This window comes from Anolis sagrei, chromosome 1 (genome assembly GCF_037176765.1).
Source record: "Anolis sagrei isolate rAnoSag1 chromosome 1, rAnoSag1.mat, whole genome shotgun sequence".
Taxonomy (NCBI): Eukaryota; Metazoa; Chordata; class Lepidosauria; order Squamata; family Dactyloidae; genus Anolis; species Anolis sagrei.
The window spans coordinates 139,535,145-139,561,416 of NC_090021.1; the positions used below are offsets into that span (position 1 = coordinate 139,535,145).

At 41.9% G+C, this 26,272-nt stretch overlaps 1 protein-coding gene across 1 annotated transcript; it reads left to right on the forward strand.

Moving 5' to 3' along the window:
* The first annotated feature begins 7,418 nt into the window (after window positions 1–7,418).
* Window positions 7,419–23,837, forward strand: FAM124A (family with sequence similarity 124 member A). Its single transcript, XM_060786891.2, has 4 exons — window positions 7,419–7,524; window positions 9,933–9,964; window positions 15,518–16,257; window positions 22,546–23,837. The coding sequence occupies exons 1-4, from the start codon at window positions 7,457–7,459 to the stop codon at window positions 23,341–23,343; spliced, it is 1,638 nt and encodes a 545-aa protein (XP_060642874.2). The 5' UTR covers window positions 7,419–7,456; the 3' UTR covers window positions 23,344–23,837.
* Window positions 23,838–26,272: the final 2,435 nt, after the last annotated feature.

A 26,272-nucleotide genomic window follows, 5' to 3' on the forward strand; every position in this document is an offset into this window, starting at 1 on the left:
TTAATGGAAAAAAATAATATTAATTTCCTCCATCACTTCTTTCCACGGCATACCCAGCATTTGAAGATCATCTTATGGTTGCATAACTAGTCCTTTTCCTTATGCTGACCATGGTACTGAATAGCTTTTACAGGTAAAAAATGACATCCAAAAAACCCATTTTGACGAGTGGCATCAAGAGACGGCTGAGTATTAAATAAGGCTATATTGAAAGAGGCCAAACAAACCAGGATCCCACATATTTCTTCTGCTCACATCTATCTGCATTCGATCAGCACACTGTGGACCCATGCAGCAGTTCAACTGCTGTTCGAAGGGTTTTGTTTTCTCTCCTATAGCAACCGAGAGACGGCCACAGCTATCTGATAACATGGCATTGTTAGGAAAAAGGTGGAATAGAATATCCAGATCCATTACAGTCATGACAAAAGCCTGAGCACGGGAGACTAGGCATCAAATAAAATGGCACTTCAAAACACACTTGCCTAAGAAACAATGGCCATTTAGGGTTTTTTTATTTAGTTGTTAACATGCCCAGCTTCCCAAAGTCTCAATGCTGGCACTGAGGCTCTATCAAGACTGGTAATTTGTCTGAAAGGTTTGTTATACCTCAATCAACCACAAGACACCTCTTTGATCAGAATTTCTGAAAAGGAGACCTTAGTAGTCTTTTACAGGGCAACCCAAAAGTCATGCCAACATTTCAAAACTGAATGATCATGGAGCCATTGTGAAAATTTACTCAAATAATCTGAATGCCTCTATACATTATTATAGTTTTTCCTGTGTGCTAAAAGTAGCCTCCATTTGCTTAGCCATGTCAAAAGTGGTTGAAAGTGTTTAAAACTATTCCCTTGTTGAAGTAAGAGATGTAAAGTTTTGCAGAGGAAATGTAGACATACCTGTAGTTATATGCTTAATTTAAAACCACAATGTAGAAGGATTAAACTACAACTACAGACTTTTCAAAGAGGTGAAAAGGAACTAATGAGATGGTTTCACAGCTAAATATTTCATGACATATAAGATTACTGGCTTTGAAAAAAAACGCTCATATATCTTGTTCATTCGTATGGAGATTCAAATCCAACATGAGTTATAGCAATACATATTCTTCTGTGAGATATGATTTTCTTTGCAGCGTTTCTAATTGCAGAGATGATTAACTATCTCTAGAAACAAAATAGCTCAGGCTGCTAGAAATAATCAGATATTTTTAAAAGAGAAAGATACAACATCTTCAGCCCTAAATGCCTCAAAGGCAGCAGATCCCCTTTGATCCTGGAAGCTAAGCAGGGACGGCCCTTGGATGGCCAACTAACACCTTCCAACAAATGATTCCCCCAGGCAGGAAACAACCATTCAATGCTAATCAAGGTGACCAATTGCAACATCCACACTTGCCTCAAACAGACAAGAGTTCTTTCTCCCATCCTGGACATCCCACAGATCCATAAACCTCACTTGCCTAGTTTCCAACAGATGCCTGCCATAGATGAGGGCAAAATTTCAGGAGAGAATGTTTCTGGAACATGGCCATACAGCCCAGAAAACTCACAGCAATCCACCTCTGAGTATTTTTTGCCTAAGGAAACCCTATGAAATGTATCGGTTTGCAAGAAGTCAACATGAGACTTGAAGGCACACAACTTCAACATTATATAATGTAGGGCTTTGTTTAAATGCCAGGATAAATCTACATTGTTTCTGATCTCTTCTGAATTAAATTTTATATAGCAGTAAAATATGTAAAGCGCATTTCCTTAATCCAGGGGTGTCAAACTCATTTTCAGTGAGAGTCACATCAGCCATATGGTTGTCTTCAAAGAGCAGTTGAATCCATCGATGGAGAATCTGTGGATTCAGAGGGCCAACTATATATATATATTGACAATGTTTGGTGCTCGTTAGTTTTTACCCAGTTTGGCTCTTACTGAACGACAACTCCCATCACTTTTGATTACGCTATGTAACACAGTGGTTCTCAGCCTTTGGGTCCCCAGACGTTTCGGCTTTCAACTCCCAGAAATCCTAACAGCTGGTAAACTGGGTGGGATTTCTGGGAGTTGTAGGTCAAAATGTCATTTCCTAATTGGTTCTATTATAAAAAATATGGGGAAAGTGTATTAGAATATCTCAACATAGTTTGTGGCATCCACAAAAACAAAGTCTCTGGAGTATAACAACTACTTTCAAAGTAAGCACTGCATAATTAAACAGGAATAACACTTTCAAACCAGGAACAGAAACGTTTCACATTTTGTTATATAATGTTATCTACCATGTGGACTGGGAATAATGGGAATTGCAACCCAGCACCACTTGCATTTCTGAGGTTGAGGAAAGGTTAAAGGACATTTTGATGTCAGGCATCATATCCGCAAGCCTTGTTTCTAAATTCAAGCCCACCCTTCTGACTAAATAAAACAAACTGCAGATGTTTCTGTATCCCAACTCCCATCAGCTCCAGTCATGATGTCTAGTGATGCGGAATGCAGGTAGTCCATCTGAAGGGCCACATAAAAGGACATGGTGGGCCAGATTTGGCCCACTGGCTTGGAGTTTGACAGATGTGCCTTAAACTATACCTACCTGGACATATAACAATGGGTTAAGCTAGGAAACAGTCCACAGGGACACCTTGTGACTTCCAAAGTTGGATCAACACTGCTATTAACTGTGTTATGCAGCAGTGTAGATCCAGCTAAGTCTCCAGGGTAGTACAGGAAGTCCCAGAGTTACAAACATCTGACTTACAAACAACTCCTAGTTAAAAATGAGGGTGAGGCAACAGGAAATGAGATAAATCTACATTTTGGAAGGGAAATAACAGCAACAACAATAAAGCTTTATTTGTATCCCACCACCATCTTTACGAAAGGACTTGGGGTAGCTAACAAAAGCACTCAACAGTGCACTATTCACTCCTGAAAGAACTATCACGGAAAAGGGGTCTCAACTGAAGCTTGATCACCGAGCCACATTTTTCTAAATCCAATTTTCACAGGGTCAGAAGTGAGGTGAAATCTTCTGAACAGGGGCCCAGGTAGCAAAACAAACACCACAGGGATGTTAACCCTTCCCTAGGCTATTCAAAGCTAATATTCTATAATAAAATATAATAAATAATATAAAATAATAATAATAATAATATACATTTTAGCTTTGGGTAACTTAGGGAAGGGCTAATACCCCTGTGGTGTTTGTTTCACCATCTGGGCCTCTGTGACTCCTGATATATATATATATATATATATATATATATATATATATATATATATATATATACACACGCACGCACGCACGCACGCACGCACGCACGCACACACACACATATATACACACACAAGGGGTTGGTTTTTTGACCTTTAAAGCCCTACATGGTTTGGGTCCAGGTTACTTAAAGGACCGCCTTCTCCCATACAGTCCACCCCATACACTTTGATCTTCTGGGGGACGTCTTCTCCAACCAGCCAGAACCCGACTGACAACCGTCACTCAGAGGACCTGTTCATCAGCTGTTCCACAACTGTGGAACAAACTGCCGGAAGAACTCCAATAGCTACATGAGCTGTCAGAATTTTAAAACCATGTAAAGACCTATCTCTTCTGGCAGGCCTACCCAGACAGTCTTTAAACATGAATTGCAAGTGTCCTTTGTTTGATCTCTGTTTTGTGTGTTTTAGTATGCATTTTGTCGAGATACGTTTTGGTGTGTAACTTTTATGGAGATATGTCTTTGTGTATTTGTATTGTTTTTGCTATGCTTAAGTATTTTAATTGTTTTGTAACCTTCCTCGAGCCATATATAAAATTATATACAGAGAGAGAGAGAGAGAGCAGGAGTCACAGGGGCCCAGACATATAAACAGTGTTGTCGAAGGCTTTTATGGCCGGAATCACTGGGTTGCTGTGAGTTTTCTGGGCTGTCTGGTCATGGTCCAGAGGTATTCTTTCCTGATGTTTCCCCACATCTATGGCAGGCATCCTCAGAGGTTGTGAGGTCTGTTGGAAAGTAGGCAAGTGGGGTTTATGCATCTATGGAATGTCCAGGGTGGGAGAAAGAACTCTTGTCTGTTGGACGCCAGTGTGAATGTTGCAATTGGCCACCTTGATTAGCATTGAATGTCTTTGCAGCTTCAAAGCCTGGCTGCTTCCTGCCTGGGGGAATTCTTTGTTGGGAGGTGTTAGCTGGCCCTGATTGTTTCCTGTCTGGAATTCTCCTGTTCTCTGAGTGTTGTTCTTTATTTACTGTCTTGATTTTAGAGCTTTTTTTAAAAATACTGGTAGCCAGACTTTGTTCATTTTCATGGTTTTATACACACACACACACACACACACAGATTTATTTGATTGTAAACTGTATCATAAGGTGAGAGACTTGTACCTTGGTCCATATATCAAGCAGATAATTTATCGGGAATCTCCCATCAAAACAACATATTTTATGTGTGGCCAAGACTCAAAAATAACATATAACAACAGCTCTGTATTTAAGCAAAACAATATATTTGGGAACCGCATATGTGGGGCTGGTCAGGGTAAACTGTAGAAGTGATAAGGAAACATGATGTATGTATTCAGTTTTATCATATTTATTTACTGTATTGTTATAAGTCTTGTTTAATTTACTACATAGAGTGTAATCAAGTCTTATGAAGCCTTGCTGTTTGATTTAGGGAAAGGTAAAAGTTACCCCCTGACATTAAGTCCAGTCGTGTCCGACTCTGGGGGTTGGTGCTCACCTCCATTTCTAAGCCGAAGAGCCGGCGTTGCCCATAGACACCTCCAAGATCATGTGGCTGGCATGACTGAATGGCGCACCGTTACTTTCCTGCCAGAGCCGTACCTATTAATCTACTCACATTTGCATGTTTAGCAGCTCAGCGGTTTAACCCACTGCGCCACCGGGAGCTCCGTTGTTTGTTTTGGTATTGTGATATGTCCTAAGGGCTAATCAATAAAACTATATATATTGACTGGAGTCACACATTTAAAAAGTACCTTTTCCGATACATACACCCTCAACTTAAGAAAAACCCTACACCTTGTTCCTAACTTGGGGAAGGTCTGTAAATACAAGTTTTAGGGCTGAATAAAATCCCACATTACCTACTTTGAACTGGGATACATGGCAGTGTGGACTCAGATAACCCAGTTCAAAGCAGATAATGTGGGATTTTCTGCCTTGATATTCTGGAATGTTCTTTGACACAACTTTGAACACAGGAAGACAGTAAAATTGAACATAGGAATGGCACAAGGATTATGAGAATGGATTTTGCTCTGTTATCGAGGCGTCATGAATTGATAATAATTGTTGATTTTGTTGTTGTGTATGATGTGTTTTTAACTGTTTTTTGTTGTGATAACCTGCATTGTGTAAACCGCATTGAGTCGCCTAATTAGGCTGAAAAACGTGGTATAGAAATAATGCAAATAAATAAATAATAAATAAATAAATAAACTATCTCTGCTAATTGGCCAAACCATTATTTTATCCTTTGCTGCAGTTTTCCTTTTAAATTTATCTGGATTTCCAAGTTAGCTGTTTGCTACTGTATTCAATCATTTGAGTGAGGATTAAATCTATATAAATAAAAATCTAATTTTAGTTTGTGAGATTAACCTAACTCAAAAAACCACTGGACGAGCTGACACCAAATTTGGACACAACAAACCTATCAGGCCAACGAGTGACCATCACTCATAAAAACACTGAAAAACACAGTGGAAGGGCCTTAAAAAGCCAAAATATAAAAATACATTACAGTGCACGTGCAAAACCACATATATAGATGCAAGCACACACACACACATATATATACACACACATATAAAAATAAAAATGTAATGTTCGTTTCTGGGATCAACGTAACTAAAAAACCACTGGACGAATTGACACCAAATTTGGACACAACACACCTCTCAGGCCAACGAGTGACCATCACTCATAAAAACACTGAACAGCGGAAGGGGCTTAAAAGCCAAAAAAGCAAAAAGACACTACAGCACATGCCCAAAAGCTACTCCCCCTGGCAAACAAAACACAGAATAACATATCCACACTCTCTTCTGGACTACAGCTCCCAGCATCCCCTAGACCAGGCCCTTTAGGAGAGGAAGGTGATGCGAATACACTGCTTCCATGCTGCAAGCTTTCTTCTCCTTGGATTTCTTTGAGAGCATCCCAATCCCTGCATATTTCCAATTTCTTATTCCTGGACTGCAACTTCCAGCAATCCTCCAGATAGATTAGAAAGATATAGATAGATAGATAGATAGATAGATAGATAGATAGATAGATAGATAGAAAGATAGATAGATAGATAGACAGATAGATCAGGAGGACTGCTGGGAGTTGCAGTCCAAGAATATGTAGAGAAGGAAAAAAGGGGAGAAAGAGGAAGGGAAAGAAAAGGTGGGGGGAAGGAAGGGAAGAAGAAGAGAAGGAAAGGAGAGAACGAAAGAAAGGGAAGGAAGGAGGGAAGGAAAGAGGGAGGAAAGGTTGGTCACAGCAACGTGTGGCAGGTACAGCTAGTGTTTTATAATCTTATTGTTTTAGACTTTCTAATAAAAAGACCAAATCAGATGCAGAGCCAACCTCAAGAAATGGGGCCACAAAGTGGAATCCTCGACATGCGAGTGTGGAGAAGGGCAAACCACTGACCACCTGCTGCAATGCAACCTGAGCCCTGCCACATGCACGATGGAGGACCTCCTTGCAGCAACACCAGAAGCACTCCAAGTGGCCAGATACTGGTCAAAGGACATTTAATCAACTACCAAACTCACAAATTTTGTATTTTGTCTGTTTGTTTGCTTTGTTCCGTTAGAAATGTGATATAATTGACTGGTTGCCCTGACACGACAAATAAAACCTTGGTATCCCTACGGATGTCCCAGTCCTCCAACACTCTCTGCTTTATTTGGAAGAATGCTGCATTTGCAGAGCTCAACTGGTGTTGCATTTCAGTGTCAATGTTGACTTTTGGGTTCTATGGCTGTGCAGAAGGGCCCGGAGTCTGTCTTGGAGGTGTCCATGGTGCTGAATCCCATCCTCCAATTAGAGTCCGCGCCTTTGGGAGCTTGCGGCCCCTTTGGGCGCATCTCCACTCTGGAATTCCTGCCTGCTTGACTGCTAAGAGAGATAGAATAAGGTCGTTTGATCAAGCCTTCTCTCGTAGTGCCATAGCATGGAGTCAAGGCAGTGAACGTGAAGTCAAACTACATTCTTTTTACAGGGCAGAGGAGCAGCAACAAGTGCGGGGAATGAAAACCCGCTAGGCTTAGGGCAAAGCCCGGGCAAAGCTTCTGGGAGGGAGGGAGGGAGGGAGGGAGGGAGGGAGGGAGGCGGAGGGAAGGCGGCCAGCCCCGCCCCGCTCTCCCTCCCTCCCTCTCTCCCTCTCCTCTCCTCTTCTCTTTTTTTCCTTCCTTCTTTCTTTCTCGCCTCGCCATGCACCGTCCCGGGAGCCGCCGGAGCCACGAACAGTGCGGCGCCGACTCCGGAGCCGAGACCGGAGGGTGAGTCTCTGCCTGGGAGTCTCTGCCAGGCTGGCCCTGGACCCACTCTCTTCGGTTATGGCTTTTGGGATATCTCTGTCATCTGTCTGCCTTGCCTTCCTTTTTCTTCTTCCTCCTTTCCTTCCTTGGAGGCTTTGAAACAAAGGCTGGGTGGCTATCTGTCAGGGGTGCTTTGATTGTGCTTTTCCTGATTGACAGGGGGTTGGGCTAGATGGTCCCTAGAGTCTATGATTTTATGATTCCTTCCTTCCTTCCTTCTCCCCCTTTCCCTTTCTTTCTTTCTTTCTTTCTTTCTCATGACACTCTTTCCTTCCATCCATCTTCCTTTTTATCTCTTTCCTTCCTTCCTTCTTTCTGTTTACCTTTTCCCTTCCTTCCCTTATTTTTCTTCCTTTCCTGCCTTTCCACCCTTTCGTCTTTCTTTCTTTTCTTCCATGTATACTTCCTTCCTTCCTTTTCTTCTTTTTGTTTACCTATTCCCTTTCTTCCTTTCTCGCCACCCTTTCATCTGCCCCTCTTTCCTTCCATCAGTCTTCCTTTCTGTCTTTTCTTCCTTCTTTCTTTTTCATTTTGTTCCTTCTTTTTGTTTACATTTCCCCCCCTTCCTTACTTCTTTTCCTTTCCTTCTTAGCTTCCCTTCTCTACCCTTTCATTCTTCTTTATTCCCTTCCTTGTTTCCTTCCATGTGTCTTTTCCTTCTTGTCTTCTTGTCTTCCTTCCTTTTCTTCCTTCCCTCCTTCCATTCATTCATTCATTCATTCTTTCTGTTTACCTTTTCCCCTTCCTTCCTTTTTTATTTCATTCCTTCTTTCTGTTTACCTCTGTTCCTTCTCTTTCTTTCTTTCTCTCCTTCCTTCCTTCCTTCTTTCTTTGTGTGGACCTTTCCCCCTTCCTTACTGTTTTTCTTTCCTTCTTCCCTTCCCTTCTACCCTTTCATTCTTCTCTATTCCCTTCCTTGTTTTCTTCTATGTGTCCTTTCCTTCTTTCCTTCTTTTTGTTTACCCTTTCTCTTCCCTCCCTTCCTCTTTCCTTTATTTTTCTTTCCTTCCTTCCTGCACTTCCAACCTTCTTTCTTTCTTTCCTTGTTTCCTTCCAGGTACCCTGACTTTCTTATTTTTGCTCACTTTTTCTCTTCCTTCTGTCCTGTCCTTCATTCCTTCCTTCCATCCATCCATCCATTCCTCATTCTTTTCCCTCCTCCTGCCTTCTCTCCCTTCCTTCTTTTACCTTTTTCCTTCCCTCCCTTCTCCCCATCTGCACTTCACATTAGGGAGAGGGGAAAGGTTGAGGAAGTATACAGTCTGGGGGAATGGGAGAATGGGGGTCCCTGCTAGAGGCGTGGGGCCTGCCACTCATGCAGGTAGCTCCAGAGAAAGCATCCCGGGCTGAGGTGGCATGGAAGTAAAGTGGTGGCTTGAGTGCCAAAGACGACACTGTGAAGGAGGAGGCAGTGTATGTGTGTCTCTAAGGCTGCCAAGCCCTGCGTGCCTGTGGAGGGGAAATCCCAAAGAGATGGGATTACAAGGGATTTGTGGTTGTTGTTGTGCTCCTTCAGGTCGTTTCCGATTTATGGCAACCCTAAGGCAACCCTTGAAGACACATGATGACAACAACAGTCCTTCTATAACAATGAGGAAACCTTTGTATAATCCCCATATATGAGTCCCCAGAAGGAAGTTTCAGTGAATTCAGTTGGATCTGTTTCCTAAGTATTTATTTATCGTGTCAGAAGCAAATTGAAAATGCAGTTCTAATGTACAGAAAGCCCACAAAAAAGTTAAAAACTTGGCATTATACTACATTTCCTTTGATCAGAAGCTGGCCACTTGGAGTGCCTCTGGTGTCGCCGTAAGAAGGTCCTCCATTGTGCACGTGGCAGGGCTCAGGCTGCATTGTAGCAAGTGGTCTGTGGTTTGCTCTTCTCCACACTTGCATGTCGTGGACTCCACTTTATAGCCCCACTGGTTGAAGTTCTGGGTTTTAACCTGCCAATTTTGGACTCTCGCTTGCTGAGGTGTTCCTGCAAGCTATTTCATGATTGAAGGCATTGGTTTGCTGGCTGATATCTGAACAGAGGATGGGCCGGAGATGTTACTGCCTTGGCCCTTTCATTACTGGCTGCTATTTCCCGATGGATGTCAGGTAGTGCAATACCAGCTAAGCAGTATAATTTCTCCAGTGGTGTTAGGCATAGCTGTGATATGTCTCATTAAGAGCCACATCCACTCTTTTAGCATAGTAAGATGTGTTTCACACTGGGTGTGCGTATTCAGCGGCAAAGCTAATTTTAAAAAGTCTTTAAAATAGCCCAAAACACTATTTTAAAACATAAATCTAGTTTAATTCATATTGATCAACTATCCTTCATGTAAAGAAAAGCTACTGAATTTAGCTTTTTTGTACCACAGGTCAGAATACAGCTGTGTATCATCCTCCAGTGGTAAGTATTCCTGTTGTTGTTTGATTTGTGTGTCTATAATGCTGCTGAAGCTGCCTGTGAGGGGCATTTTCAAGGAGACAGGAAAGAGCAGCTGGAATATGGCTTAGGACTTTTCAAGGCCAGGTCAAAGGTGGAGTCTTCCCATTGCCTTCTTGTACTTGCTTTCCTTTCTTGATGTTGATCGTAGCAGACTGCAAGCAAAGACAAGTTCAGGAGGGGAAATGGAGGGAGGGAGTCTGTGAAACTCTAAGAGCTGAATGACAGAGAGGACAAAACTATCAGTGCTTTTCCAGACAGTCCCTATATCTCAGGATCTGATCCCAGTTTTTTTTTTTTTTTGCTTTAAACTTGATTATATAAGTCCCCATTGCAGGATAATATGGGATAAATAGAAAACCTGGGATCAGATCCTGGGATATAGGGCCTCCCTGGAAGGGACCTGACTTTCTTTGGTCTGAAGAAGATGTGCTTGACGCCATCAGTGCCAGTGGTGTATAAATCTGTGCTGAGATGTATTTATTTTAAAATTTTAAAGGCGCTCTCCAAGGTGTTGGAACAAGTTTGAGGATAATTACCAGCACTCTGGATAGCTTCTCTGATGCTCAGATTAAAGAAGTTTAATGGTCTTAGTGGTTCCAAGGGACACTGGCTTTACTGGTCTCAAGATGGCAAGACAAGAGCTTGGAAAAGAGGGATTCTGGGAGGTGCAGTCCAGATAAAGTAATTGTTCACAGCACTGATGCAATGCTTGAGTTCTGCTACAGTGGATAGAAGAACAACTGCTTTCTCACATGAAGAACCTGTTGCAGGATATTGAAGGTGCACCTGCACTATAAAATTAATGCAATTTGGCACCACCTTAACTGCCATGGCTCAATGCTATGCAATCCTGGGAGTTGGAGCTTGGTGAGGAATTAGTACAGTTTAGTTGAAATTCTAGTATATTCGTACACTTTAGATTTGGGGATGCTTTCATCATTCTTTGTACTATGGGCTTCTGCACATTGCATTTAAAGAAACTTGTAAGTAGTCATGACAGCTGTCAAAGTGGTTGTGTCTCCAGGAGTAAAACCTAAAATGGCACTGTTAACTTGAGGCTTTTCTACTGACCTACATCGGAGTGAGTGGGGCGGCTAAATTCTCCGTAGCTGAAGTCTTGAGCAAGGGTGTGAGAGAAGGGCTCTCCCAGCCTCATAGTTGCGAAATGCCCAAAGATGCTCTGGCTATCAGGGAAGGAACCACTGCTTCGAAGAAGCTGCAAAACACAACTGAAAGACTACAAGCAGGCAAAGGACCATGGAGTGACCGTGCCAGCTCGCCAATCCCAGGACCAAGCCAAACTCTACTGGGGAGTTTTATTTATTTATCGTGTCAGGAGCAACCAGACATTTGTATTACATTTTTAATAAAACAAACAAACAGACAGACAAAACACAAAGTTTGCAAGCTTGGTAGTTGATTAAATGTCCTTTGACCAGTATCTGGCCACTTGGAGTGCCTCTGGTGTTGCTGCAAGGAGGTCCTCCATTGTGCATGTGGCAGGGCTCAGGTTGCATTGGTCTGTGGTCTGTGGTTTGCTCTTCTCCACACTTGCATGTCGTGGATTCCACTTTGTAGCCCCATTTCTTAAGGTTGGCTCTACATCTCGTGGTTCCAGAGCTCAGTCTGTTCAGCGCCTTCCAAGTCGCCCAGTTTTTTGTGTGCCCGGGGGGGAGTCTCTCATTTGGTATCAGCCATTGATTGAAGTTCTGGGTTTGAGCCTGCCACTTTTGGACTCTCACTTGCTGGGGTGTTCCAGCGAGTGTCTCTGTAGATCTTAGAAAACTATTTCTTGATTTAAGTCGTTGACATGCTGGCTGATACCCAAACAAGGGATGAGCTGGAGAACCCCAGTTGGCACAACCAGTAGGCACACCCAACCCCTCGGGTTCTTGCAACCAACCATTGTGTCTTTATCAACTCAGAGCCCTTCCACACAGCCCTATATCCCAGAATATCAAGGCAGAAAATCCCACAAAATCTGCTTTGAATTGGGGTATCTGAATCTACACACAGATAATGTGGGATTTCCTGCCTTGATATTCTGGGATATAGGGCTGTGTGGAAGGGACCTTAGTCCTCAATCAAATTCATGTATGAAGAGAATATAAAATAACAAGGCGTCAGTACAAGCAATGACGCCGCTTTGCAATAAACTCTGAGCAGTGAGAGCTCCCTGAGACATGCTACACTGCATTCAGTATTTGGGACACAGGAGGGAGTATCCATTGGGGTCTTCACTTGGTGGAGAGACACCCATGGATGACTGTGGCCCACTTCCACCTATTTTCCTCTCAAACCAGGACCAGAATTTTAATATCCATTTTTGAAAATGTTATTAGTACCTTAAATAGAAGTGAGGATGCACTTCAATTGAAACTCACACCCTCTGCGATTACAATGATCTATCTTCTATCATTTTTTAAAAAAGAGTGGAGGGTCCATAGGCAGCACAAAAGGCATTGGAGTTGGGGCGCATGCACTCAACCATATCTACAACCCTTCCTTCCCCAAATTAGTGATCTGTGTATCAGGGTGATGCAGAATGGTAAGAGGGAAAGAAGCTTAAATGGTTGTGTTTCTCCATGTTTATAGGCCTATGAGGGCAGAACGGGGAAAGCAATCCATGGGACCCCTTTGTGTTTCTGCATGTCAGATCAAACTAATACACCTTTCAGAGAAATGTATACATTTTTGTTCATCTCGCTCTTCAGCTTGTCAGCTTGAGGGTTAAGAATGTCAAGTGAGCTACATTTTCAAAACCAGCAGCTCCCAAAGGCTCTTTTAACCGGGATGGCTGAATTGACACATTGATGCTTCCTTCCTACCAAAGGCAGAACACTTTTGCCAGCTTGTGGGTGGCTGAGGAGTGATTGGAAGTGACTGGCTGCAATCCCATGGCACACACCCTGGGGCAGATTTGCTCTCAGTCTCACCTCTGATCTTTGTGCAAAAGAGGATGGATGGTTCAGGACAATTTGCCTATTACAGCATTCTGGGATATTAGTGAATATGTGCGTGTGAGAGAGAAAATTTGGAAGCCTTCATCGCTTCAACTGTTTCTTTAGACCACTTTGCCATCCAAATGCCTTGTCTGTGGGAGCTTATCCAGTCTGATTTGCATGCTTGTTGTTTCCCACATGGCGATAATCTCTGTATAAGAGACATTTCACTGATGGAACAGACCTCAAACTATCCAAGACTGTGCTTTTTTTTATTTCCAGTGCTTGAACTGCTTGACTTCTTAAACGTTCCTTTTGTTATACAAATGTAGGCAATGGAATAGTTAACTGGAAAGTGCTTTGAAAAGAACTGTAGCATTTTGTGTTGGATTAAATATTGGGGTAAGAGGCTGATGCAAATCCTTACTTTGGCAACAGTTTGCCAGGAATCAAATTGAATACAGCTGGGATTAGAAAGCAGGAGTGTCTGTTGCTCTCTCTCTTTTTCTGTTGTTAAAGGAGAAACTAAACTAAGAGGCTCTTTCAGTTGCAGAGAAGCCATTCATTTTGTCTAACAGGGGAAAGAAGAGTGGCCATTTCCAGTGCCTGTTCAAAGATGCAAGTAGAAAATACAAATATGGTATCAAAATGATAGATGTGCCTCTTGTTTCTCTTGAAACTCCATTAGTGCTCACTAATGATGGGTTGTGCTGGAGGGACCCAATGGATTCAATATTCATAAACCCAAAGCACACATACAAATAATCAGTGGAGGCTGGCAACTCCCTTCTCAATAGGGCAGTAAGTTGACTTCAGATTTTATTTTCAACTTCAAATTAGCTATTGAAGATGCTGAATATTTCAATATTCTCAGGTGGCACAATGGGTTAAACCCTTGTGCTGTTGAATTGCTGACCTTTTATTTTTGTCATGTCAGGAGCGACATGACGCCCGGATGAATTCATGTTTTTTATCATCCTTGTGAGAGGCTTCTCTCATGTCCCCGCATGAGGAGCTGGAGCTGATAGAGGGAGCTCATCCACCTCTCCCTGGATTCAAATCTGCAACCTGTCAGTCTTCAGTCCTGCCGGCACAGGGGTTTAACCCACTGCACCACCGGGGGCTCCTAACTGCTGACCTGAAGGGTGGCAGTTAGAATCCGCGGGATGGGGTGAGCTCCTGCTATTAGCCATAGTTCCTGCCGATCTAGCAGTTTGAAAACATGCAAATGTGAGTAGATTAATAATTATCACTTTGGTGGGAAAAGGCAAAAAGACGTTCCATGCCGTCATGCTGGCCACATGACCAGGAGGTGTCTACGGACAATGCAGGCTCCTTGGGTGGAAATGGAGATAGGCACCTCCACCAGAGCCGAGCACCGCCTACAGAGCCAGAAATGAGAGGAGAAGCCTTTGCCTTTGTCTGTGTATTTGTGTTTCATTGTATGTCATTGTAACACGGCATTGAGTGTTTGCCTGTGTCTTTTTACTTGCTGTAATCTGCTCTGAGTCCCCTCAGGGAGAAGGGCAGAATATAAATAAAGTTATTGTTATTATTGTTGTTGTTGTTATATTTTCCCCAAAATGAATTCAGAATCTTGGATAGTTTGTTTAACATTCAGACTACAACCCAAGCGACATCACCATCCCATTAAGACAGAGGCTACAAGTTGATACTGGTTGTCTTACAATGGAATTATTGTAGTGCTGAATTATGGAAAAGAAGCACAGTGAATTTACTTCATTCATCTGAAATATGCAAGGTGCTCTCTCTGTGTGTGCCTACGTGTACATACATACACTTGTTGTTAGATCGCTTATTGGCTTGTGAGAGTCCCATGAATTTTTATAGGGTTTTCTTAGGTAAGGAACCCCAGAGCGGTTTTGTTAGTTCCTTCCTCTGAAAGTCTAAGCAGCACCTGGTATTTCTTGGTGGTCTCCCATCCAAATCCTAAACAGGCTTAATACTGCTTAGCTTCTTATGGGTCAGAGATTTAGGGAAAAATATAGATTTGGAAAAATTGGAATATTTATGGGAAAAAGGATTTAAATTTTCAATAGCTTGTCCCATTAGAGAAAACATGTATAAAATGTTTTATAGAAGTTATATAACCCCTGAATTAATGGCCAAAATTGATAAAATCCAATGGAGGGAATGTTGGAGATTATTATTAATAACAACAACAACAACAACAACAATGCACTTTATTTATATTCCACCCTTCCCCCCTAGGGACTCAGAGCAGATTACAGCATTTACATACATAGGCAAAACATTCAATGCCTTTACAATCATATACAATGAGACAGACAAACACAAACAAAGGCAGAGGCTTCTCCTTTCATTTCTGGCTTCTGGAGGTGGTGCTCATTTCTGAATCTGGGAAGGTGCTCTTTTTCTCCATTTTCAAGCATTATCACCTCCTGGTTGTGTGTCGGAGATTCAGATTTCCCATAAAAAGTACTTCATAGAGATCTGAATTTTTGTCAACTGGATGTTAAGAATAGCATTGCAAAACAACAAAAAAGAACGGAGTGATTTTGTTCTTGTTGTTCTTTACTCCTCCATTCAGGTGAGCTCTCGGTGGAAGATGTACCTGATCCATTTCTTGTTAGCATGCACATTATTGCAAATCCTGGAGAATCTGCTCTTCTCCAACAAGCCATTGATAGCCTTTTGGCCTGGATCCACCCAGACCTGCAGCTCTTCCGTGTGTCGGAGAGGCGGCTCCCAAGGAAGCCTCGGAGGCTTCACAAGGCAATAACTTCCCAGCCAGCCCTTGCTGTGATCCTCTTCCTGCAAGAAGACTTTGATGGTGAGCCCATTTTGCAACTCCATGAGTCTTTCCAGAGTCCCCCCTGGCACTATCATCACACTGAGCGAGTGCATGGAAAGTTCCTCCCTTACATGCCAGGCAGCCAGGACTTTTTCATCTTGGTCCCTGGGACTCCCTTGTGGGCCATCCGACCAGTACATTACGGGAAGGAAATCATACGCTTTACCATCTACTGCCGGCACGAGAACTTTGCCAGCACCATGAAGCTCTATGAATTGATTCTGAAAAGACAGCTTCATCAGCAAAAGGCAGATTTCTGCGTGTTCCCCATCTATTCTAACATGGACATAGACGTCCAGTTCTCTTTGAAGAAGCTCCCAAGGGGCCTTGTGCCAACTCCCACCGAGTCGGCTGTGCTGGAGTTCCGCGTGGAAGATATCCGGAAGCTTTTGCTTCTCTTGCCCTATCCCTGCAGCCCCCTCAGCGAAGGCAGGTGGCAAACTGAGGATCCTGATGGAAATAAGATCCTTTTGCAGGTATGTAGACATACAATGCACATTTTAGTATTTATTTATTTCCTATATTTTTACCCCACTCTTTTCACCCCGTAGAGAACTCAGAGCGGTTTCCAAGTTGGCAATATTCAATGCCATACAAACAACAAACAAATACAATATACATAAATATTATAATCATTAAAACATTTAAAAATCGTAGCATATCAACACAGGAACTCCTGGGATAAAGGTGCTGTCTGGATGGGCCCTGAATACACGTGGAACCTGGATAAAATGGTTAGTCCCTCTAATAACAGACTCTATTGGCACAGTGGGTTAAAGCACTGAGCTGCTGAGCTTGTTGATCGAAAGGTCTCAGGTTCGATCCCGGGGAGCGGCGTGAGCTGTCAGCCCTAGCTTCTGCCAACCTAGCAGTTCGAAAACATGCAAAAGTGAGTAGATCAATAGATACCGCTCCAGCGGGAAGGTAACGGCGCTCCATGCAGTCATGCTGGCCACATGATCTTGGAGGTTCTATGGACAACGCTGGCTCTTCGGCTTAGAAATGGAGATGAGCACCACACCCCAGAGTCAGACATGACTGGACTTAATGTCAGGGGACTACCTTTACCTTTTACCTACCTATTGGATAACATGTGTACTACTTTTTGGACAGTAGCAGTTGGTATCAATCCAGTTCATTCTTAATCAATTAATTTCTACCCAACTATAGATTTTTTTAAAAAAAGTTGAATGAAGAAGTCATCAGAACATTTAAAATAATGCCACAAAGTTCACTAAAAGTTATACACTCATTGACTTTCAGTTTGACTGAATGCAATTTGGATACAAACAACAAAGATTGTGGGTTTGGATTCAGAATTTCCTGTTGAGGAGTTGAAAAGAAATTGCTGACAGTATATATTTCCCTCCTCTCCCTGCATTCCCTTCATATTTGCTTCAGATGGCAGGGGGAAGCCAATTTGTGGTTGCAGGTCATACAAGAGAAAGGGGAACGCTTGCTGTGGGAACAAAACTCCATTTGTGCAGCATTGGGTGCAGCTCTAGCAAATTTATTATGCCATAAACTCCCATGGATTAATTTTTTTTTCTGCTGTTATAGGCTGGCACTGTTAAGTGCCAACATTCTTTATTGTTCCCATCCAATAAAGTTAGAGTTCTTTTCAAATCTCTCTGTTATCAAACTAAAACATGTCACAAGAAATTGGATCTGCTCCAGCAATTAGACTGACAAGATGCAACCTCAGAGATGAGTTGTTGTTGTGTCTCCCCACCACCACCACCACCACCACCATATTTAACAGGGATCACCATGACAGCTACCCAATTGGATTACGTACTGTCCTGCTCTTAACCCATTTTGTAAATGCAGTTTATTATCAGGCAGCTTAGATAAAGCGGTGGAGAGAAAACAAATCTGGCCATGGATGTAATTAACTTTGCCTCCTTCGTTTGTAAACAGAGCAGCCCTAACACCTTCATGGGTGGAAGTGTGGGAGGATAGATCCAAATAAACCTGGATTCCTGGTCTCATCTTGATCAGGTTAGCTAAGCATGCCACTCTTCTTTTCTGATCTCCACACCTGTGCTGTTAAACAGCAGCTGACATGAAGACTTCTGACAGGGGAAGCTTTTCCTGACATGGAGATAGTCCCAGGGAATGCGTCACGTGCCACATTTCTGTATGGCAGTTGGCTAATAAGAAACAAGTGGGCATCGATAGGATTGCCAGCAAGAAAACTGGAGAGGTTTCCTGTACCTACAATAGTTATGTAAAAGAAGGTGTAGGTGACACTTGTTGAAATACCCTTTCAATCAACCCCAGTAGCACAATGTGTCGACAGGATTGCTGACCAACAGGTTAGAAGTTCGAATCCAGGGAGAGCGGGTTGAGCTCCCTATGTCAGCTCCAGCTCCCCATGCGAGGACATGAGAAAAGCCTCCCACAAGGATGGTAAAACATCAAAAACTCCAGGGTGTCTCCTGGGCAACGTTCTTGCAGACAGCCAATTCTCTCACACCAGAAGCAACTTGGAGTTTCGCAAGTCCTGGACCCTTACTCATCCATTAAGGGTCCAGGAAACTGCTCCAATTTTCACTAGTGGACAGTGATGTTCTCAACTCATTGAGGTAGAATTGAGATATACCCTCCGGCGTATTTCCTCAAACTAGAAAGATGTTAGAAGTAGGAATTTTTCTGATTTTTGTCCAATTTCATGAATGTCATAAACTGTTCGGGAGTTGTCAAAGATTGACAACATGGACCTTCAACATGCTTATAGAGGCTGATAAATGGTTCGACAGTCTCACAACAATGTTTGGACTTTTGAAAAACTCTCAAGAGCCTCTCCACACCACCTGGCTTACCTGATTTTTTTTTAAAGGCCGCTTGCCATGAGAGAAGCCTCCCACAAGGATGGTAAAACATCAAAAACTTCAGGTGTTCCCTGGGCAACATTCTTGCAGACAGCCAATTCTCTCACACCAGAAGCAACTTGGAGTTTCGCAAGTCCTGGACCCTTAATGAACCATTAAGGGTCCAGGAACCTGCTCCAATTTTCACTAGTGGACAGTGATGTTCTCAACTGAAACTGCTCTGGTAGAACATTGCCTTACTTTGGAATAGACAGAGATTTTATGTCTAACATGGGAAGAAGCCTTGTGTTATCTGAATAACAATAGCTTTTTATTAATCACAATTCTTTGTCTCACATAATAGCTGTGAGCTACCATTGTGTTTCAGCAAATACTGTATGATTCTAGCAGACAAAGATCCAAACATAAAATTAATTTATATTTATTTATTTCACATATTTGTATCCTGTCCTTCTCAGACCCGGAGGGGAACTCAGGGCGGCTTCACGGTTCAATCAATGGCAACAACAATAATTGTTTAAAATATAAAATCACTAAAACGTTGTTTAAATCACGCAGGTTTGAAATCATAGTCCAGGTCAGTCCATTGTCATTCACACAAACTGGGTCTTATTCTAAATTGCTGCCTCTACTGTTTGGACGCTTGTTTCCATAACCAGGTTTTGAGTTTCATTCTAAAGGACAAAAGGGAAGGGGCCAATCTAATGTCACTGGGTAGAGAGTTCCACAGGTGAGGGACCACCACTGAGAAGGCCCTGTCTCTCATCTTCACCAGTTGTGCTTGCGAGGATGGTGGGACTGAGAGCAGGGCCTCTCGCGTCGATCTTAGACTTTGCGATAGTTTATAGCAGGAGATACATTCAGGCAGGTAAGCTGGGCTTTATAGGCTAAAGCCAGCACTTTGAATTGTGCTCGGTAGCAGATTGGCTACCAATTTATAGTTTCCTTGTCCTCTCATTAAAAATGCAGAGCAGTTTTGCTGCATTTCCATTGTTAAACTAGACACCTTCCAGTTAGTTGGGACTAAAACTCTCATAATTCCTGTTTTACTATTGACCATGTATAAAATTATTAAAAATAGTATCCATAAAATTGCCTTCAGGATATATGTATAAAGTATATATGAGATATGAATTATGTATTTATAGTTTGAGTCTCATCTGCAAAATATTGTATTATGTATATTCACATATTCCCAAATCCTCCCCTCCAATAAAAAAGCCGCCTGATTGCAAGCTTTTTGGATAGGGATACTCAACATGTAGTATGGTTGAGAAAGCTGGAGGATTAAGAAAACAGCTGATTGTGTTTCACGTGGATACAGGAATAGAAGAGTCCATTAAACCTTATATATAGATTGTGGAAATGGTATGAAACCTTTAGCAAATGGAGCAGCACTACATGTCATGAAAGGAGTTTTCAAGGACATATTTATTCTTAGGGATTGATGCAACCCTGCCTTTGTGAAGGAGCCATGGTGGTGCAATGGGTTAATCCCTTGTGCTGGCTGAACTGCTGGCCTGAAGTTTGGCAGTTTGAATCCATGAGATGGGGTGAGCTCCTGTCTGTCAGCTCCAGTTTCTCATGTGGGGACATGGCAGAAGCCTTCCACAGGATGGTAAAACATCAGGGCATCCCCTGGGCAACATCTCTGCACATCAGAAGCGACTTGCAGTTTCTCAAGTTGCTTCTGACACAATTTTTAAAAAGCCTTTGTGAAAATCTGACAATAGTGCAATGAATATCAAGTGGTGCCATATCTAGTAGCTGTGTACCTCACTTCAAAACAGATGTGGCTGTTCTGTGACTTTTGTATTACAGCTGTATCAGTTTGTACACAGAGTGATTGTCCTCTCAGCTGACACTGGTCTAGCACTGTCATTCCTGCTCTGAGGCTAGTCTAGCAGTGTCATTTATACCTTTTGTTTCTGACCATTCTGCAGAAAACAAGCAATTATCTGTCAGCACTAATGGCTATTCAGAAACTAAAAATATAACAGAGAAAGAAAAAGAAATCACATAGTAATAGTCTTTCTTGAGATCAGCAGGATACATTTCTTTATGGGGTAAGTAACTGTTGATGGAAATTAGGGTTTTTTTTTTTAATATAATGGTTAATCACTAAATAAACTCACAGGCTTCCAATATACTGTTTCTGAAAAAAAGGTGGCAAGAAAGTTTATGGTGTCTTTTTAAAAATATCAGTAGTTTAAATCTCTTGTTGATACCAAATTTTTATTCTATAATGCAATCCAATGCATGCTGTAAGCCCCTTTGTGCCTATCAAGAAGGAATACATAGGATTGCAGCTTAATTTGATCTGTGAGTTAAGATCATAAAGTCAGAATGCTATGAAGACAGCAACATCCACTTGTCTGCTTTCAAAATCAAGAGACAGAATCATTTCTCCAGTTTTAAATACTTGCTTATAATATTCCTAAATATTACTAGTACAACAATATTTATTACTGTCCATAAACCCATCAGTGAACGAAAAGTTGTTAATAAATTCCCCCATCTCAGGAGAAGTTCATTTTCAAAGACTGATATACATCGTAATACTCCAATCAGAGGTTTGTTTCTTTCCCAGCCTTGTTGTCACTGTGAGGAATTTTGTCACTATGAGGGTCACCCGGTGGCACTAGCCTCTAAAAGATATCTAATAATCTCCTGTGGGGAGATGCAGAATAAAATCGGATATAAAAGTTGGCTACATTGCATTGTGTAATAGCGACACTGCAATAAAATGTGTTCTATTGTTTCTACCGTATTTTCTGGCATATAAGACTACTTTTTAACCCAAGAAAATCTTCTCAAAAGTCAGGGGACATCTTATATGCAGGAAAAGCCTTATACGTGGGAGTTGTCTTATATGTGGGAGTAGTCTTATATGCTGGAAGTCATCTTATAGAGCAGGTGCTGAAACTTTGAATCCGGATTGGAAAATCTGTGGTTGCTGCATATGGTGGGAGGAGCTCAAAAATGGCAGTGGCCATATGCAGCGACTGTATGAAAGCATTAAGGGCGACACTGTACAACTACAGTAGAAGAAAATCCATTCATCAGGATTCGTGGACTTAATGTGGTCCCGATGGTGAGGTGAAGGGGCGTCTGACCGGGAAGATGTAAGTGAAGGGCAGAGCAATCTGCAGGCATCCTGGGCGCCCAGGGTATAGAAAAAAGAAATAGAGTGGCTCTGGGCCCAGAAAAACACATCTCTTTTACCTCACTGGCTCGGCCTTGTATCCTATTACCGTACTTCCTCCTCTACCTCTCAGATCTCATTCCTGAAGACTGCAGTAAAGCAGTGCAGGTGCGCAGGTGTGAGATCTGAGAGGCAGGGAAGGAGGTATAGTAATAGGAAAATTACCATATTGAAATCAAATCTGATGCTTTTAAAAATTTTATTTGGTGTGGGTTGGAAGAGGGGTAGTCCCAAACTCTATATTTTAACTGGAAAAGTTGGGGTTCATATTATACTCCCAGTCATCTTATATGCTGGAAAATACGGTACTTCTTTTCCTTCACAGGGACATAGTCTTTGGGAGTAAGGAATTCCAGACAGTCTGCCTCTTAGCAGCATATTACTATGTTTGTACTCATGTATAAGTCAAGGGCGGATTTGAGGGCCAAAATTATTGATGTAATCTGTGGATAAGTCAAGGATCATTCTGTGGAGAGGGGGAAACACCAATGCTGCCTCAGGGGATTATCAAGTTCTGGGCAAAACAGCTACCATTTCTCCATGGTGTCAGTTTCATTCACTCTCTTTCAATTATGCATCCTGTTTTCACTCTGGAATTGCTTCAGGTACATCTGGACTATAACTTCCTCTATTGTTGAAAACTTTTCAAACTACTTGGGAGTAGAAATTTAGCACTGAAAATAGATATTTCTTAATAAACCATCTGATCTTTTATGTTTCCACAGCAAGTTCGTTACAAGAGGTGTGCTCAGCAGAACAAGTTTTGCTGGTTGACTCCCTTGAGGAACCTTCCTCTGACACCACCACCAACTTTTGTTCCTTTCAGCACCAGATGGACTCTGAACAAAACCAATGATCCTTCCAAACCCATTCATTCAATCACATTGAACCATGCCAAGCCCCACCTAGGCATTTCCCAGCAAGACTTGAGGAACGATGCCCGTGGACGTTTTCCCAAAAGATCCAGCACTGCCTCGACTGACTCAGGTTCATTCCAGCGAAGCAAATCTCTCGTATGCCTGCCCACTGCAAGCTCTTCCCTGACCTCTGAATCTTTCCATTTTAGTGAGCCAACCTCATTAAGCAGCTTCTCTTCTGGGCACAGGAGAAGAGCCAAAGTGAATATTGATGACTTGGAGGGCGTTCAGGAGACTGATGTTGACACGGGGATGAAACTGGCTTTCTCTGATCTCTCTGTGGTTTCGGCTTATTCGGCCCCTGAAAGTTTCAGTACTGAGAAGGAAGCAAGGACAGCGTCTCTTCCTCACAAGGGGATTGTTGATAGATTTAAGCAGGCCATCTCTAGAAGGAAATCTCCTTCAACCAAGTGTAACATTCCTGAATTTTCCTCCAGTTCCTTTACTTTTCCATCCAGTTGGTCTTGCAGCTCTTCTCCATCTCTGTCAGCTTCATCAGTGGCACATTTTGAGATCAAACATTTGCCAAAAGGAACAGTCTTTTCTTTTGATGACAGCCGAACAACTGGCGGTGGAAGGAAAAAGGAGGAAGAATTCTACATCTGAACTGCTTCCATTTTCCTGTCTCTTTGTATAGTTGTAAACATTTCAGAGGTAGAAAGCAGAGCAAGCTCATGTTTAGATTACATGGGGATTCTGGAAATTGTGATCCAAAAATGTGACTTTTCCATTTGCTAGAAAGATTTAGCAGGAATCAGTGTTCCACTCTAAGCTCAAGACAAGGTGTCCAAAATTAGTTCTGTGAATCCAGAATGTTCCTGGTGATTTGTGGTTTTTTATGTGTCTCTCTCCCAAGCTGCAGTAGTTTGAACAGGACAAGGTTCAGATTTGCCCTCATTAATCCATTTTTCTTTAAGAGTATGTCATTTTTTTGCTTTGGAAAAATGCTCTCCCCTCCTTTTCTCCCCTTGTCACTTACACTAAAACTGGTGAGATCAGACCTGGGCCAACGGCATTGCCAATTGTTCTGCCTTCCCTATTTTATACAATGTTCACGGAAGGGAGGAAGGAAAGGGAAAGAAGAAAGGAAGGAAAGCAAGCAAGCAAGCATGTTTGGCATTCTATAGTGAAGTTACATTATCTTACGCTTATGCAAAGTTGAATTGTTAGTGCACAACATTTTTATAATATGGACATAGCTCTACCATTGGTACCATGACCCGAGTGGAGCCAGCAATGTGACTGCTGCACAATAGTCCTGATGCACAATATGTCCCGTTGCACAACAGGAGTTTGTTAGCATGGTTGAGCATTGTGTCTGTGTTGTAGTTCCATCAATGTAAATTCACATGTTGAAGCCCTCCTGAATTAATGGTTGGGAAACACATTGCCCTGACAGAGAAAGGTTACCAAGTTGCTGCAAGGAATTACAGCAACTTGTAATTCCTTTCTTTTCTTAGCACAAGGGTTTTATTGCTATGGTACTTGCCCAAAGTCTCATACTTTGGTGGCCAGTTCTAGGAATAATGACCCAAGTTCTCTCATCTTTCTCCTTCTCCTTCTCCTTCTCCTTCTCCTTCTCCTTCTCCTTCTCCTTCTCCTTCTCCTTCTCCTTCTCCTCCTCCTCCTCCTCCTCTCCTCCTCTCTTCCTCTCTTCCTCTCTTCCTCTCTTCCCTCTTCCTCCCTATTTGTGAAAAATCTGAATACTTGAAGATGCCACTGGGCAGAAGCCAAAAGATTTTAAGTGAGGCAAGTCTCTTTGAGTTTTTCTAGCAAAATTTAAATAGACTTTATTCAAAGTGGGGCAGGAGCATATTCCCTTTAACCTAGCAAACAGGATCCAGTGGAATGCTTACCACAACTCATTATTTGGTGCCAAGAAATAAGCCGCCATTCATTCATCAGCAGTATATTTGCCCTAGTTTGCTCATGAGGGAATAATATTGGATGGACTGCTGTAGCAATGTACATAAAGCACTAAAAATGCTTTAATTGAATATATGTTTTGGATCACCCCCTTCAATGAATCAGCGCTCAATGGGATGCATAGATAAAAGTCGCAAAAAGAATGGTGTGGGTAACAACCAGTTTTATTTTTAAAAAATCAGCTATAAGATCTTGCATTGGGAGGCATAGTAGCTGCAACAGTGTAGTCAGATCTCTTGATGCCACCTCCCACAAACCTATATTTTTTAAGTCATGCAACCTTCTCCCCAAGGAGGAATTTCCAAAGCTTTGTAAAGCAAGTGTATGCAAATGAAATGTACAGCCTTCTCCTGCTAGTGAGGCCCCTTCTACACTGCCATATAAAATCCAGATTATCTGCTTTGAACTAGATTATATGGCAGTGTTGACTCATATAATCCAGTTCAAAGCAGATAATGTGGATTATCTGCTGTGATAATCTGGTTTATATGGCTGTGTAGAAGGAGCCTGAGATACATTTTGACTGGCAGATCTCACTTCTGTCACAATGTTTCTTGCTACATCATTGCTCATTGCATGGCTTCAAAGGTAGCTTTGGGGGCGTTTTGGTCATTGCAATCGTACAGTGACCACAAGTGGGTAACTTTCTATGTTATAAATTGGGTTTATGACATCATAAGTACTGAACAGATCAAATTTTAAAAAATATAAATCACATTTTAAGAACATCAATAAAATATTATATTTATATTCATTATTTAAAAATACATATCTTGTTTATTCCAATTCCCTGTCACCACAAACCTGCCAAACATGCATTGAAATGAATTAATGACTCTATTATGTATTTGTTTGTGTATTTATTTCATTTGTGTGGTACCTTTCTCTCTGAATTCCTCCCATGCTTTGCTTTCATAATAACACTGTTTATATTCGTAATATAACTGTTGGATAGCACTTTAGCATATTTCAGCTTCTCAATTTGTTGCAATCAAACCAACAAGCCTAAAGGGTAACTTAGTGACATTCATCCAAAATACAAGGCAGGAGGAATGATAAAGAGAGGAGTTGGCTTGAAGCCTCAAGATAAATTTGTAGCAGAAGTTTGGTTCATGCCATGGACCTCCTGATATAGGCTCAGTCTCCAATCCTATTATTGGGCAAAAGCCTTGCCAAAATTGCTAGGACGTATTCGGATGGCTGATCCCATGTTCTGGGTTGTTTACTCTGATAAAGATCCAACCACATTTCGTAGTGTCTAACACTATTTGAATTGGGACTCTCCCGTTGGAGCCTTCCATGTCACTGAAAAAGATTTTTCCTCTGCAAAAGTTTCCCCTGCATCTTTGAATCTAAATTTGCTACAGGCTCAACTCTAGCCGTACATTTTTAAATGTCCTGCTACTGAATTGTGGTTTGTTTCACATGCAATAAAGGAATAACCTGACCAAATGTACTGCTTGGTGCATTCAAAGTATGTAAACTATTGTGTAATTTTATTTATTTATTTATTTATTGCTGTATTTTGAGAAACGCTTTTTACACATAAGCAGACCGTTTTGCAAAAGTAACATGTTGTTTACAATTGTTAATTGTAACTTATTATAAA

What these genes read in the sequence shown, in the direction of transcription:
- FAM124A (XM_060786891.2), top strand. Translation starts at nt 7,457, where the DNA reads ATGCACCGTCCCGGGAGCCGCCGGAGCCACGAACAGTGCGGCGCCGAC. An exon ending in TCCGGAGCCGAGACCGGAGG is followed by an intron (nt 7,525 to 9,932) that starts GTGAGTCTCTGC and finishes TTTGTACCACAG; the next exon opens with GTCAGAATACAGCTGTGTAT. An exon ending in CTGTGTATCATCCTCCAGTG is followed by an intron (nt 9,965 to 15,517) that starts GTAAGTATTCCT and finishes TCCTCCATTCAG; the next exon opens with GTGAGCTCTCGGTGGAAGAT.